This window comes from Cynara cardunculus (assembly GCF_001531365.2).
Source record: "Cynara cardunculus var. scolymus isolate 2C chromosome LG 2, CcrdV1, whole genome shotgun sequence".
NCBI classification, from domain to species: Eukaryota; Viridiplantae; Streptophyta; class Magnoliopsida; order Asterales; family Asteraceae; genus Cynara; species Cynara cardunculus.
In genome coordinates this window covers 63,157,331-63,174,313 of record NC_037529.1, presented here as the reverse complement: position 1 = coordinate 63,174,313, position 16,983 = coordinate 63,157,331, and the positions used below count along the sequence as shown (strand labels likewise).

At 31.4% G+C, this 16,983-nt stretch overlaps 1 protein-coding gene across 1 annotated transcript; it reads right to left on the bottom strand.

Annotated features, from left to right (window-relative positions):
• Window positions 1-1,769: 1,769 nt before the first annotated feature.
• On the bottom strand, window positions 1,770-3,948 carry LOC112507325 (probable cinnamyl alcohol dehydrogenase 1). Its single transcript, XM_025111871.1, has 5 exons — window positions 3,759-3,948; window positions 3,556-3,669; window positions 3,003-3,230; window positions 2,462-2,901; window positions 1,770-2,133 (listed from the first exon to the last, which is right to left on the bottom strand). The coding sequence occupies exons 1-5, from the start codon at window positions 3,845-3,847 to the stop codon at window positions 1,928-1,930; spliced, it is 1,077 nt and encodes a 358-aa protein (XP_024967639.1). The 5' UTR covers window positions 3,848-3,948; the 3' UTR covers window positions 1,770-1,927.
• Window positions 3,949-16,983: the final 13,035 nt, after the last annotated feature.

The following is a 16,983-nucleotide window of genomic DNA, read 5'->3' as shown; positions in this document are numbered from 1 at the left end:
AAGAAAAAAACATTTTAACCAGAAAAAATTCTTGGTTCTTGTTATATTCATCCACTGAGGTAAAATAACCTGATAAAGTTTACTGTGCAAACGTTTTATAAACGACCCCTAAATAGAAATTGAGGAACTCAAGACTGTATCCTTCTAACAACCTTTTCGTATTATACTTTTAAAAAAAAAGTTAAATGAAAACGTACAAAAAATTCAAGAAATCATTCAAATCAAACACGAGACTGAAATTGAATTCGATTCCAATTTCGTTTGAAATTCTACAAATCAAACAGAGCTAAATATTAAATATAAAAAGTGGAGTAAAATCTGAACTATGAACATAACTGATATTTTAAAGATGATGTATAGCAACGATGATAGAGACATTATATCTTATCATATTAAAGGTTTTCACAAACCACACTCTATCTTTAGAAAAGTATAATTCACAATAGTAAATCAGTTCTATAATATTTTCGATTTTACAGGTAGTTTTCACATCAAAATAAAAAATTTATCGATAAAAAAGTCGTATATAAAAAAAATTAATATTTAATTCAAGAACCGTCGAATCGGAAAAATTGGGTGCTGTCATATAATTTTGTATCGGCTAAGTTTTACGAGTTGGAGATAAGCGGACTTGAACCGCTGACATCCGTCGCAAGGTAAACCACTGCTCTTTCTTTTAAATTCCGTTGGCCAGATGTTGAAGCTGCACCAAGGCTTAAGTCTGGACAGACGGTGAAAAATACCGAGTTGGAGTACAGTAGGGGCAGATTTATTTTAAGAATAAAGCATCATATTAGATATTATATTAGATGACCCCTTCTTCTTCAAGCGGAAGTCCAAATTGAAGAGTTACTAGAAATGCTACCCATTCAATAGAAAAATTATTTAATTTAAAATAATATATTTCTCGTCATTAACGCTTGAAACTTGAGGATCAGGTAAAATATAAATTTGATAAGATTAATTAATTAACATCGTTTTTTTATTCACCTCCTCCTTAGATTTAAAGAAAGGGAGGAGAGGGACCTTGTAATTAATTTCGGTATAATTCATTTATTACTTTTATTGCTAAATATCACGAGAACACGATGTCATATTATCGTCATATATACAAACTCCGGGTTTTGTTTATTTATTTTATTCAACGGTTTTTTCGATGTAAATAAAAATTTCAACAATTTTCTAATTATTTTTGCAAAAAACCGATCACCAGTAACTCCACTTGGTTTCACATGAAACCCACATTCAAAGACATCGATATCAAAAACTATTTTTTGACTCGTTCAACAGCTGAGACTAACGGAAAGTCTGGAATCAAAAATTGATTTTGATAGAAATCTTTAGCATTTAAAAATAGATTATATTACGCATAAATGTTTAAAAATAAAAACCAGATACGTACAATTGTAGAGATATACGCCTCGTTATCTGATAAACTAAAATTAATTATTTTATAAAATACAACCAAAAATAGATTGGTGGAATATTGCAAGATTTGATGCATGAGTATTTTTTTTTAATTAACATGGATATCCAATCCGCTATGTAAGCCGACTAATCCCAGGGAGACCACCTGCTTTACAGATACCCCGGAATCACCACATTTGAACCTCCGTGGCCACAAGGACGTTTTTATTCCTCCTTGAATTTGAACTTGAGACTTCCTGATACTTTTGATCTTTGGAGCCAAGCTCAAACATATCAGACACCACCCTTTTGGTTTGATGGTGAGCGTTTTGGTATCACTCATTATCAAACACGACATTTTCTTTGTAATATCAACAATCATTAAAATTTTGATCCATATTTTTAAAGTTACATCAACACAATATAAAATATAACCATCCGTCACATTCAATTGTCAACAAAATATAAGACTAATAGTGTAAGTTTCGTGAATTTGTGTTTTTTTTTGTTGATCCGTCGTTTATTCATCTTCGAGTTTGCTGCCAGCAACGTCCACAACAAACCGGTATCTGACGTCATTCTTAGCCAACCTCTCCATCGCGGTGTTGACGTAGTCCATCTTCACCACTTCGATCGTGGATCTCACCCCTTTCTCCTTGCAAAATTCGAGCATCTCTTGAGTCTCCTTCATGCTACCGATGAATGTTCCCGTGATCATTTTTCTCCCTTTTTTACAAAGACGTGACGATAGAAGTTAGAACGCGTACAAAAATCACTGTGATAATGTTGGATATGTAGAACCCTTTGAATTTCTGTGACATAATTCTTTCAGAAAAGTAGAAGGTTTCTACATGTATAAAAAACTTTAATCTCATGTAGACTCCAGCTTTGATACCATGTTAGAATATGTAGAACTCTTTTGAATCATTTTCTGAAAAAACCCTTTTTAAAGAGTGAGAAATGAAGTCTCGACATATATATACGTGTTCGATGATCTGTGGTTTGTGTTTAACTGACGTGAGACTAAAATGAACAGTAAAAAAGAGAGGCTCACCGAGCATGAGGAGAGGGGAGACAAATTGCAACGGAACATTGATGACGCCCAATATGATCAATTTTCCATCGAGTTTGAGCAACGAGATGCTAGGTTCAAGAGGGTGGTGCGCAGGGACGGTGTCTATAATGTAGTCAAAGGAATCGGCTAATTCTTGCATACGGTTGACATCAGAGCTGACGAGATAATCGTCAGCTCCAAGAACATCCATGGCCTCCTCTTTCTTCTTGTCGGAAGAGGAGATAACAGTCACGTGATGTCCCATGGCTTTAGCTATCAAAACACCCATGTGTCCAACTCCACCAAGCCCAAGTATCCCTCCTTTTAGCCCACTCTCTTTTAATCCAAAGTGGTTCAATGGGCTGTACACCGTCACTCCGGCGCATAGTAGTGGCGCCACCTGCTCCGGCGACATTCCCTCCGGTATCTTAACCACAAACCTATATTTATTTTTCAGAATTAGAGAAATTAATTTGGGTTTCTTTAGTCTGTGACAGTCGAAGATACATACATATAGATAGATAGATAGATCGGAAATTACTTTTGGTGGACGACCATGGAGCTGGCGAAGCCACCTTGAGTGGGCTTGCCGTCGGTGTAGACGTCGTTATAGGACCATATCTTTTTGTTGCAGTATTGCTCCACCTCGGCCTTGCAAGGGAGGCAGCTGTCACAGCAACCGACGAGACATCCAACTCCGACGCAATCACCTACCTTGAATTTGGTCACCTCCGGTCCCACCTCCACCACCTCACCCACCACTTCATGTCTGCATCCACCAATCCCACCATCAAAATCCACCAAAATTAAATATTAGAATACTACCAATCCTTATCTCCATTCTCCCATCAATCATTCAAAATCCAGATTTCCTTTATCTCAATTCAATACCATAAATTCAATCAACTCCATCATCGATATAACACTTATTGATCTAGAGACTCTAAGCAAAATAACTCATCAGTACGTATGACATGATTTAATTCCCTCGTTAATTATATTTGATTCGTATTTTCACAACGAATACATAAAAGAAAATCGTCTTCGAAACAAAAAAAGGGGGTAAAATCAGGGTTTGAAATTGAAAAACTGACCCTGGAACCATAGGGTAATTGGACATTCCGAGATCATTTTTGATCTGATGAAGATCAGTATGGCAAACTCCGCAGCATATCACCTTTATGAACACATCTTCTGCTCCTGTATTTCTGTAACATAAACACATCAAGTTATAGTTATATATAGATATAGATACAGATATCGTATGTATAGGTAGAAGCAGAGGAATTGAAGGTACCGGAGAGGGAAGGTGTAGGGAGAAAGAACACCGGAAGGATCAGTGGCAGCCCATCCTACCGTCTTCCTTTCTTCTTTCAAACTTCCCATTTCCGACTTCTGATATCCGGCGTATATCTCGGAGACAGAGTGAGTCACCGGAATGTTTGTAGAGAGAGAAAGTGTAAGTGTGTGCTTATGAAGAGAGGTGGATACATGTATATAACCACACACCAAAGGAGGGACCGGTCTCCTACCACCGCTTCGGTTTTAAGGTCAAACATCTGTCTTTTTCTTTTATTTTATTTTATTTTTATAAATATTTAATTAAACCTTATAAAACAAATATTACGGTATATACTTTCTTGGAGTAAAACATTTTATATATTTATTTTTATTATAAGAGTACTCGTAAAATGCAGTGAAACATATTTTATTTTAATGTTTTATTTTATTAGTTGTCTTTGTCGATGTTATAATACGATTTTATGCATTTTTAAGAAAACAATAATGATTTTATTTTTGAATAAAATATAAATTTGAAAATATCTTAAAATTTTGAAAAAAAGATATATCAATGTTAATATTAAATCTATTTAAAAGTTCTCATTTTTTATGTTATTTCTTTAATTTATTTTTTTATTATAATTTAATTTAAGTTTAATAACGAAATAATTTATTTTTGGTTTAATAACATAACATGTTATAAAGATAGTAATTAAGTATTCTGTTAGAACTCAATGATTATCCTAATTATATTTTAGATTTTTTATATTTAAAATAAGATGTTTATACTATATTTGATTATGTTTATCTGTAGTTAGTTACACAAATTTAGATATGGAGCTTTAATAAGTTGTATTTACATACAATCTACTTGTAATTTTGAGTTTTAAGTAATATACATTAATAAACAATACTTTACACATAAAAAATGGTTTTTAAGAGTTTTTGTCAAATATTTTATAATATAGTATAGATAAATTAAATTAAATTAAATTAAATTAAATTAAATTAAATTAATTAAGAGGTTAAGTGCCACGTGTGAAAGGTGGGTCCCACTTATGGGAGTTGGTGAGCTTCCGTCATCCTTCCATTTCACCACGACAAAAACACCGCAACCAATAAGGTTTATGCAAGTTGTTTAAATGAACAGGAAACGACGTAGTACCGATAAGTTCAAAATATAAAATAACGAAAGTTAAGGTGTAAACTTCAATTCTGGTCCTTGAGGTTTAGTGGATAGTTTGAATATGGACTTGAATTTTTGATAAATCTAGAAATTGTCCTCGTGGTTTGTAAGTGTTTCCTAGTCACTAAATGACTGTTTACTAAACGTTTAACGGTAAGGGATATAATCGTTACTTACCTTATTGTATAATATTTGTAGATCGTTGGTAAGTGTCTTAAACGAGGTAAGTGTTTATTGAGTAAGGGGTTGTTTGGTTTATTTTCCATTAAGACCTGTATGGATAAAGTTATCTGTATTAATAAAGTTGTCCATATGATATAAGATAAACTGTTGTTCAGTTGTAGTACTAAATAAACAGTCTGAATGACCATTTTGCCCCTAAGCTTATGTTGAACAACGATAAAAATAATCATTTGATAAATTTGATTATTTTACCCTTTAGAGTACACCCACCACATAACCACACATCTCCATCACGATGAAACCTATTGGTGAACTTCATCTTCTTCCATGCTTCCATCCTCCACTTTTTTTTACCTTTCCCATCCGTGAACTGTAGCTTGCCTTCATCTCTAGCCTCCGTCACCGTCGTTGCTCTACCAAATATCAACCCCTTACGAGATCCATAAAATCAAACGGATCTAGATAAGTTGGTTCGAAATTGAAGGTTTTCGTCTAATTTCTTTTGCAACAAATCTAGGTAAGTTTTTGAGTTTAAGATTCGATTAAGTGAATATTGTTGCTTATTGCTGCGAGTGTGAGTCGAATCGTACAATTAGGCTTGAAGATAACCAGCAATACTGTTGCGACCAATTTTTACTGCTATCGAGCTTAACATCAACCCCTTACGATCCCATAAAATCAAATGTCGTTTGTGTTTTGATTGAGTCAAGGTGGAGATGACGGTGGATTTAAGGTGGGAGAGGGAGGAGGGTGTGGTGAGTAGGAAGTTACCAGAAGAGTCGAACAATATTTAAAATGTGAAAGGGCAAACTTGGAATAAAGAGATGAATAAATGGATGAGTCCATACTCCATAGGACTCTGCATTTCTGGCTGACCGGTTAAGCCATCGGCTGTCTGAATAATCCATAAACGAACAACAATGTATGGCTGACTGAATAAGCCATACATGCTTAACAACTCATTCAGCCATTACCGAACAACCCCTAAGAGTCTTATCCCTTACTTGCCGGATAAAACTCTCAGTCCTTGATACGCCTCTTACCGAGCAGACTCTCAATTCTTGTCATGTTCAATCGGTAACATAAGTGGTATCGATAAGCACTTACACGATAAGTCTTTAGTAATGGCTCCTAACTTTGTTTATTTTCTTTGTTAGAATAAGTGCATTTCAGTCTTTTCATCAAAATCTTGAATTTTATTTTATATCTTCTATAAAAAAATAATGATTTTTAGATTGGGAGAGAAATTTTATATAAAATAAATTACAAAACATAAAATAAATACAATTTTTTTGATGAAAAAGAAAATCCCTGTGCTCTAACGAAGAAAATAAACAAATTCAACGATCATGGATCACTTTTTGAGCAAAGTGAAAACCATAAGGATGGTTTCTAGATTAATTATAACTCAGGTTCACTTTTAGACTTTTCACTAAACTTCAAAGACCAAAATTGAAGTTTACTCTAGAAATAAGTAAGGGGCCGTTTAAAAAAAAAGGGTTTATTGGCGGGGACCTCATGGCCCCGTGGTCCACATTTTGTGAGCCCTACTTGCCATACCTCATAAGCAAGCACCGGAAAAGACAACATGTCCTCCCCTGGAATCGGACCTTTACGGGCACGCCCAAGGCAAGGCATTAACGGAAGGAGGTACCGATCAATTAATTGACTAGGGTGGGATTCGAACACTAGACCTCCTAGGAAGCCAAGTGCCCTTGCCACCACTAGACCAACTAGTGATTGGTGTGTAAGGGGCCGTTTACTTGCGTGTTAATTAGGCTTATTGGTCTATCTGACTTATTCGCACAGCTCATTTGGGTTGTTTACTTATGGCTTATTAGCACAGAACATGGCTTAATCGTACAAATAGAAATGGTGTGTTGTCCCTATTCAGCCACAAAAATGACACATCTACCCTTTATTTAAAATACCGCCTCCTTCCCATATGAGACACCCCATCTTCGGCTTTGTTTTGATGTTCAAATAATTAATATTGGGAGGTAAATCGTTCATTTATGTTATTCAAACTATTGGTTCAAATAAAAAAGTAAACAACAACACTCATTTATTCAGACAGACAAATTTATCCATACAAGACTTAATAAAAATTTTGGTAAACAACCCCTAAGTCTTAAATTTCATGGATTCTATAGGTTGATATATTTGAAACACGTTTTATAAAAATAAATGTCATATAAAAGATATTGAATGTTTCAGAAAAAAAATGTCTTAGAAAAATTAATAGATCACTTTATTTCGAAGTGTCTTTAAGAACTTGTTAGGATGTCTAAATACGTTTGAACATCCTATTGTAACATATTTACATTTGACACAGTTGTTTGGTCGTATAAACTTAGTCATATAAAATAGTATATTAGAACATTTAGATATATTTAACGTCCTATAGGATCAGGTCCGTTCCTGACATTTTATAGGTGTTGGTCTAGATGTAAAAAAGGGTCATCGATAAATACAAAAAAATCTTCCATATTGTTTTTTATCATTAGAAATGACGTTGAATTCTAGAAGTCCTAACAATTGAAATAAAACTGTTTTTCTGAGCATTCCTAGATACAAAACGATCAACAGTTATTTCTAAATTAATATATATACCATATCGTTTTTATCTAACATTGTCAATTCTTTCCACCACAAAAGACATCTTATGATATACGTTTAATAATATATAGATTGATATCATTTGGCGTCACAATGTTGGCTGTTCGAAGTAACACTCCATGTAAATCAATATAAATCAGTTGAATTTTCATCTCACTCCGTGTTAATGTTTTTCTTCTCAATTTAATTTTTTTTTATGGTAAGACACACTTTTCGGAACCATGAATATTAGAATCAAAAGCCCATAGCTTGAGATCTTATTCTTATTTTAGAAATAAGATAGTTATTACAGTTATTGCACTCAATATTAGGTAATAAGAAGTCAATAATGTATGAAAAAACGAGAGTAGTTCTTGAATCCTAAATATAGATATAAGTTGGACCGTCTCATATGGTTGATAATTTTTTCAAATGTTTCAAATATAAAAATAGAATTCATGAAGGTGGAATAATCAAAAGAGTCGGTGAAAGATGAATGATGGAAATATATTAAGGTTTTTATAATAAATTAGTTTTAGAATTTGGGACCAAATAAAAAAAATAGAGAAACAATTAGGGGTTGTTGGTTCAAGCCGGGGAATGAAATAAGAACAAAAATGAAAATGTCAGAGAATGAAAATAAGAAATGTGATAATTGGGTTTTTCGGTTACAAAGTTCAGGGTAGTTTTTGACTAATGGTAGTAAATTGAGGGGCTTGATGTGTTGATATGCTTAAATATTTTAAAAGGAAATCCCACCGCCTCTTATTGTTTAAAAATGGAAAATATGATATGAGATTTTTTTTATATCTCATTGGTTTTTGGGAGTTAAAAAGAAAAGGAAGTTGGTAATAAGAAAGGGAGCTTTCTGTATGTATTTTTGAGACTGGAAGAATAGAGAACCGAAAGGAGATTAGAAGAATCGATTCTGTGAGAATGATCTGGATATTTTGTAGTTGTTCATCTCCATAACTTCATGTCTTTGTGATTAAGGTGAGTTTATTTTTACAAACTTTCCTTATTTGGTAATTGGAATTAGAACCATATGGTTCTTTATATGATGATGATTATAAAACTGTTTTTGGATGCTATAATTAGCATAATTGTGGGATTTTGATATGTTATATCATGTGTTTGAAATAAAGGTTGCATATCAATGAGAAGTGTTTTTTGAATATAAGGGTGACATATCGATGAGAGCTGTATACTGGGATAATAGTGACATATCAAGGATGAGTGTACACCAGGATAAGGGTGACATAATTATTGGAATATAAGATCTGAGTTTTTGATCAGAGTGTTATTTGTTTTGACATACTTATGATGTGATGACGTAGAGTTATTGCATCTGTGTGATGTGATGAATTAAAGTTATCGCATCCTATTGATGCGATGAAAAATTGTTATCGCATCCTTGTGATGCGAGGAGTATGTTTGTCGCATCCTTGTGATGCGACAAGTTAACTTATCGCACCAGTGTGATGCGATGAAATGAGGTCCTCACACCGTTATGATGCGAGGAAAATGGGTTGTCTCACCCAAGTGATGAGAAATATATATATATATATATATATATATATTCATTTACATGATGCGATGAGTTTACTCATAATGTGTTTAATGGGTTGATTGGCTATTTGATGCGATAATTGTATTATGTCTCATCATTTTGATGTGATAAAAGAGGTTTGTTTTATAAAAATGTTGTTTATTGTTACCGAGACAAATATGAGTTTGTAAATGTGATTTGGTGATTATTCATCCCGTAATAGCATCAGACATGATTTCTCACTAGACCTCAAGGTCTAATCCTCATTTTGGTGTTTTGGAAAAATGTTCATTACATGTCAGGCTCAATCAGAGAATAAGAGAAAAGGGAAATTGTAAAGAATTATATTTGACTGCATGGAAATTTAAGGATATCATGTTATCTTTTGTATTTGAGAACTTGTTATATTACAAGTTTTGTATAAAGATTTTGTGGAAAAATTTGGTAGCTACTTTATAATGTAGCTTTTTTGAATAGTTATACCAGTTGTGTAAATTATATTTCTTGATGTATGAAAATATATGTTTATATGCAAATGTGATTCTGGAGTGTTAAAAGAATGAATTTTCAGTCCCCAATCGAACCTGAAATAAAATTTTGTGCTTGTAGTGGATTGGGTCCATTATATAAAACCAAACATTTTTTTTATTTTCATTCCTACTGATTATTGTTTAATATCTCTAAGTCTCTAACCAAACAACCATTAAATAATGCAATAAAATGAATGATTAATTACCTTTATATATTTTTTTAATGTAATTAACTAAGAGAACTGCTAATGACACTCCTTTAACGAGGGTGTTGAATGCTTAAAAATTTATGTCACATTTAAAATTCATTAAATGTCAAATCAATTAAATAATATAATGTATTTAATTATCATTATTATTTTATACATATATATGTTAATTAATTAAGTTATATTATATAATTATATATATATATATATATGTGTGTGTGTGTGTGGGGGGTATATTTTACACATTATATGATTTATTTATATTATTATATATCGATTTTATTATCTTTATTTGTATTATATACATACAGACACACACACACACACACACACACATATATATATATATATATATATATATATATATATATATATATATAGTATTAAAATTTCATCGTAATTTTTTTAAAAGAACTTAAAATAGTGTAATCCAATAGTTAATTTTTATGATTATTTATTTATTTTAATGAATAAAATATTTATAACAAACCATTTGTATTGAATTTAAATAAAGGAAAAGTTCAGAAAATTAAAGAGTCTATTCCATTTTGAATCATTAAGTTCTTGAATTATCTATATAGTTCAATTGCGAACCCAAAGATGGTGGATTAAACTATCAACCATTGATTTCAAGAAGAGACCACACTGTCGATTCATTAACACGGATGTGAGGTTTTATGTCATGTTAAGAGTCGTTTTACCAAAAGCTAATTTAGTAAGTATTTATCGCATCATTTTATTTTCCCGCATGAATATGATAAGATCGAGAATCTTAATCGGTAAAAAAGACAATGACTGAGAATCTTACCCGAATACGTGTTAATTGTACTATAGATAATGTTATTTTAGAATAAGTGAAAATGTAACATAAACTATTTTATGTTTTATATTAGATAATATTAAAAAAACAGTAATGTTTATTAATAGGTATTTATTTATTTTGAAATAAAAGTTAAAAAGTAAAAACAAAAAAAAAACCCTCTGGAATGTTTATTAATAATTTATATGATATAAATAAATAAATATTTTATTAATTATTCATATTAATTAAAATATAATATAAATAATTAAAAAGAGGAGAAAGAAAACAAATGATTACACGGGGATTAGGGGTGTCATTAGTCTCTCCCTAATTAATATATGTTTGGGTCTTTAATACAATAAATTCTTCTTGGATCCTATTAAATACTAAAAAAATGGGAAAATTGCATTAAAATGGAACCAACTTTCACCTAATTCTTATTTTGRWGAACCAACTTTCAAAATCGTCATTTTGGGGAACCAACTTGCACCTGATTCCTATTTTGAAGAACCAACTTTCAAAATCGTCATTTTGGGGAACCAACTTGCACCTGATTCCTATTTTAGGGAACCAACTTGCAAAATAATTATAGAAAATAACTAAAATTCGTTTTTTTTCTTCCAAAAACTAATGCAATAAAATCTATTTTTCATTTCAAATCTCGTTTTTTTTTTAATTTAGATATCAAATTAAACATTTAAAAAAAATCCATATTATCACAATAAAAATTGTTTTTTACTAATGTAAAAAAATCAATTTAATAGAAAAAAATTAATTGATGCAATTTGTTAGATATAAAAATCTTGAATGCGATATTTAATATTTATTTTTTATTACATCAATTAATTTTTTTCTATTAAATTGATTTTTTTTTTGGATTAGTAAAAAACAAATTTATTGTGTTAATTTGGATTTTTTTTAAAAATGTTCAATTTGATAATCTCATTTAAAAAAACGAGATTTAAAATGAAAAATAGATTTTATTACATTAATTTTTGGAAAAAAAACGAATTTTAGTTATTTTTTTATAATTATTTTGCAAGTTGGTTCCCCAAAATAGGAATCAGGTGCAAGTTGGTTCACCAAAATGACGATTTTGAAAGTTGGTTCCCCAAAATAGAAATCAGGTGCATGTTAGTTCCCCAAAATGACGATTTTGAAAGTTGGTTCCCCAAAATAAGAATTAGGTGAAAGTTGGTTCCATTTTGGTGCAATTTTCCCTAAAAATATGTCTCTCTTATTTATTAAATTTTTTGAACCACGACTATATACTAAAAAAATTGGGCCCCTATTTCTTGTGGGTCCTGGACGTGCACCCAACTCATCATCCCTTAGAGTCAACCCTGTATTGGAACGATTTTGATGTGATGTATACATCAAAATTCTTCATTTTTCTCTTGCATACAACACTTATCTCTCTCTCTCTCTCTCACACACACACACACACACACACACACATATATATATATATATATATATATATATATTTGTCAACAGGCACGCCAAGCACGATGAAAATTCATCCAAGAATCGCTCCATTCAACCCTCTTAATTCGATTCAAATGCATTCGATGATGCTTCACTTCGAGCCACAAGTTTTACAATTATCAACCAATGAATATGTATGACTTCTGAGATACAACAGTTATTAGGAAACAATCAGGTTGCGGGTGAGCAATGAATGCTACATACGGTCTAACAAAAGGAATGGACATAATTGATACAGAGTGAGCTTCGGTACATCAAATCAATTCTTGCACTTCTTGCTTTCGTCTTATTTCACAAATAGTCATTCAATTGCCTTTTTTATATAGTGTCGATCAAAATTAGGATGTTACATAAATGAAATGGACCACAGTGATTGAGGAAAGATTTCTTTTTATTCATATATGATTAGTAGACGTTTTTATTTCATTTTTATGGTAACAATTATTTAATGTTGTATTTTATCAGTTTCCACTAGACACAATGATTAAATAATTACAAAAAAAAACATTTTAAACGATAATAATATCAAAAATATGTAACCAATTATTCAAATAATCTATACTATATTATAAGGCATTTGACAAAAACTTTAAAAAATCATTCTTTATGCATGAAGTACTGTTTATTAATGCATATTACTCAAAATTTAAGATTACAAGTAAATTGTGCGTAAGTACAACTTATTAAAACTCCATTTTTAAATTCGTATAACTAACTGCAGATAAACATAATCAAATATAGGATAAATATCTCATTTTAAATATAAAAAATCTAAAATATAATTAGGATAATCATTGAGTTCTAACAGAACCATTATCTTTATAAAAATTATATTGTTAAGTCAAAAATAAATTATTTCGCTATTACACCTAAATTAAATTATAATGAAAAATTGAATTAAAAAAATTGTACAAAAAAGAGAGCTTTTAAATTGTTAATTTAACATTAATATCGATGTACTTTTTCAAATTTTTATGATATCTGCATATTTATTTTTATTCAAAAGTAAAAACATTGTCTTTCTTAAAACCACATAAACTGTATTATATCAACAGAAAAAAAAAGATAAAACGAAACACTAAAATAAAGATGTATGTCGTTGTATTGTACAAGTACCCTTCTAGTATTATTAATGGGAAAATCGTGACAATTGCACTAAAAGTTATAAACGTAATAACATTAAAATTGTGTAAGCAATGGCAAATGAAAACAAAAAATAAACAATAAAAATAGGGAATGTTAAATGTTTAAATAAAATAATAAATAATTAAATAAAAGTTCTTCAATAAGCTAATTGGGAAATACGTGACAAATGTGGATATCCAAAGGGTTTATTTTATTAACCTGAATATCCAACACGTTATGTGAGCCGATTAATCTCAGGACGACCACCTACTTTGCAGATAACCCGGAGTTACCGCATTTGAACCTCCATGGCCACAAGAGGATTTTTTATTCCTCATTGGATTTGAACCTGAGACCTCCTAATACTTTTGACCTTTGAAGTCAAGTTCAAACCAATCAGGCACCACCCTTGTAGTTAGTGTTCACGATATTGAAAACTTATTATGCTTTATTTTTACCGAGTTCGTATATTATAAATATTAAACTTATGGTTAACAAGATACTATCAGGTTTGTTCTTATTTTAAAGTAATTACATTTTTAATCATTGTGGTTGCCATTTTGTTACACTTTTGATCCATAAATCTAACGACATTAGTTTGATATTGAACTTTTTTTTTAATATGTTTGTGTTTTTTGTTCACTAATTAGACGATGTCATGTGTCCCTAAAAGGACAAAAAGACAAATCAAATCTATGATATGATCCCATCGACTTATTCCCCAATGAAGTCTGCAGATGTCGAGCACCTTTGATCATCATAACCCCATCTATAACCTAGATCTATGACTCCTCATCTTCAAAACCCATAATTTGTGACCAACATCAAACTCAAATTCGAAATAACTCGAACAAACCAATCTAGACTTGTGTGTTTGGTGCAAAAGTTCCTTCCAAAACAAAGACGAGGGATGTGATGAGTTCAATGAGGGTTTGTCTGATTGGTGCAGATCATCACCGTTGTAACCACTATTGATGAGTGTTTTCGTATAGGTGTTCACATAGATGCTCAAGAATGACAGTTTATGATAGTTAATTTGGTGCTATATATGGCAGTTACTATTCTAACCGACACCTTCTAAAGGGTGGAACGATTCAGTATTGTGTGTGTGTGTGTGTGTGTATATATATATATGTGTGTGTGTGTGTATATATATATATATATGTGTGTGTGTGTGTGTTCGTAGTATGTATGTAAAAACTGATGATCAACAGATAATAATGTGTGTTTAGTGTGTATCTGTCATCTCTTATGTGAATTTAATCTAACATTTTGGTATCAGAGCCACAAGTCTCATGGCCACCAACATTACGAACAACTTTCACCCACAAATACCGAAACTAAGTGAATCACATTATTATCATTGGAGTATTCAGATGAAGGTTCTGTTCGAATCACACAAACTATGGGAAATTATTGAAATTGGAAGCAATGAAAGTATGATGCCGACGGTCCCCTTACAAACACTAAGGTGTGAATTCGATAATATCAAGATGTGTGAATCCGAGACAATAGAGGATTACTACAACAGGATCATTCTCATATTGAATCAATTGAGATTGAACGGTGAAAAAAATCGAAGACACAAAAGTCATTGAAAAAAATCTTGAGAAGCCTGACAAGGAAGTTTGAATATGTAGTGGTTGCAATTGAAGAATCGAAAGATATTACTTCACTTACTTTAGAGAATTTGATCGGAACATTGCAATCACATGAACTAAGAATGAGACATTTCGACTCCCCCTCCACAGAACAAACATTTCAATTAAAGTCCTTGAATTCCAGCACTTCGTCAGATAAATCAAAGAATACTGATGATCAAAATGATAACACGAATAGAGGAAGAGGAAGAGGAAAACCATTCTCACAGATTCAATGCTTATAAATCTATCAGCTTCTTTAACATATTATTAATTCTACATAAAATGATCTACAGACATAATAACCACGTAGTCTGTTTTTATTTGTTTTCATGGGACCTGGATATATTAACATGACGTATTATGAAGCTTCTATGATGGCCCTAGAAAGGTTGCAAGACGGCTCCATTGAAAAGAGTTATCAAAATGAAGTATAATCAAGAACAACGTGTACTACTTTTAGATCTATAGTTTTTCAACATTGAGTCGAGCTGCCTGATACACAACTCAAAAAGATTGTGAGATACTGAACTTTTTATATATAATTAGTTATATAATATAATTTGTAAAATATAATGTAAAAAATATTAATGACTTACCAATAAAACAAAAAGTGGCATATTTTTATATATATTCGAACAAGAGTTTTACCTCATCGGATGAATATGGTAAGGACCAAGAGTCTTACCCTGTAAGAGCGAGACAATGACCAATAGTCTTACCCGGTAAGTAAGTGCGACGACTCTTACCACAGTAAATACTTACCGGATAAATTGTTGTATACGATGTTGTTTGTTGGACTAAAATCTTACATGGTAAGTAAATAATAGTGTTAAATTTTACCGGTAAACACTTACCGAGTTAAGTATTTGATAAACAGTCCCTAAGTTTTTTGACAATTCTTTGATTGCTTAAATCTATTTGACCAAAAACCTTATCATTATGATTGCAAAAGGAAACTTCCAATTTCCAAACGATTCCTCACACAACTCTTTCTTTGACTACATTGCAGCCTATGCAGCCATGGCCACCCTTCCGTCAATATTATTTTATTAAATTATATATGTTTTTTATCTATATTTTTTGGTTTACTATATAAAATATATATATTTTAACCAGTAGTGTTCAGATCAGCTTACGTACACCTCAGCAAAAGATATATTGATTTTCAACATTTTTAAGATTTTTTTTCTGAAGTTTTTAGTAATTGTGAAAATTAGTTACAAAAATCTACTTAATATGACATTTTTCCTGAATTTCTTTATTTTTTAGATAAGTATTAGGAGTTTTCAAATTACTTTTAAAATTTAAAATAGAAAATGGAAAAAGAAAAGGGAGAAAAAAACAGTCCAGCCACTGGGGCCCCACGATCTGGCTTCTTCTATGGCACCCTGTAGCCTGTTGAACAGTTGAAGGATCACGACGTCGTACTGGAACTAAATTTCTTGGTCAAATAAGTATCTTAAATTTAAATATTATTTTTAGTTTTTCCTGATTAATAGAAAATGTATTAAAAAAAAAGATTTATTGGCGGGGACCTCATGGCCCCGTGGTCCACATTTTGTGAACCCTACTTGTCATACCTCATAAGCAAATACCGAAAAAGACAACCTGTCCTCCTTTGGAATCGAACCTGGGTGGGCACGCCCAAAACAAAGCATTTACGAAAAGAGGTAGCCACTAGGCCAAGACCTAGTTACAAACATGTTACAGTTTTCAATATAGACACGTTTTTAAGGACATTGGGCACACGTCTATGCTAGGAATTTGGATTATGTATTAAAAAAACATATATATATATATATATATATATATAGGGGCCTATTCAAGGGAGAACTGAGTTGTTTGTGGTAACTGTGAGAACCAATATTAACCACAAATCAATAGATAAATTAGGAAATTTATAAATTTGGTAATTTTAAATTAAAATC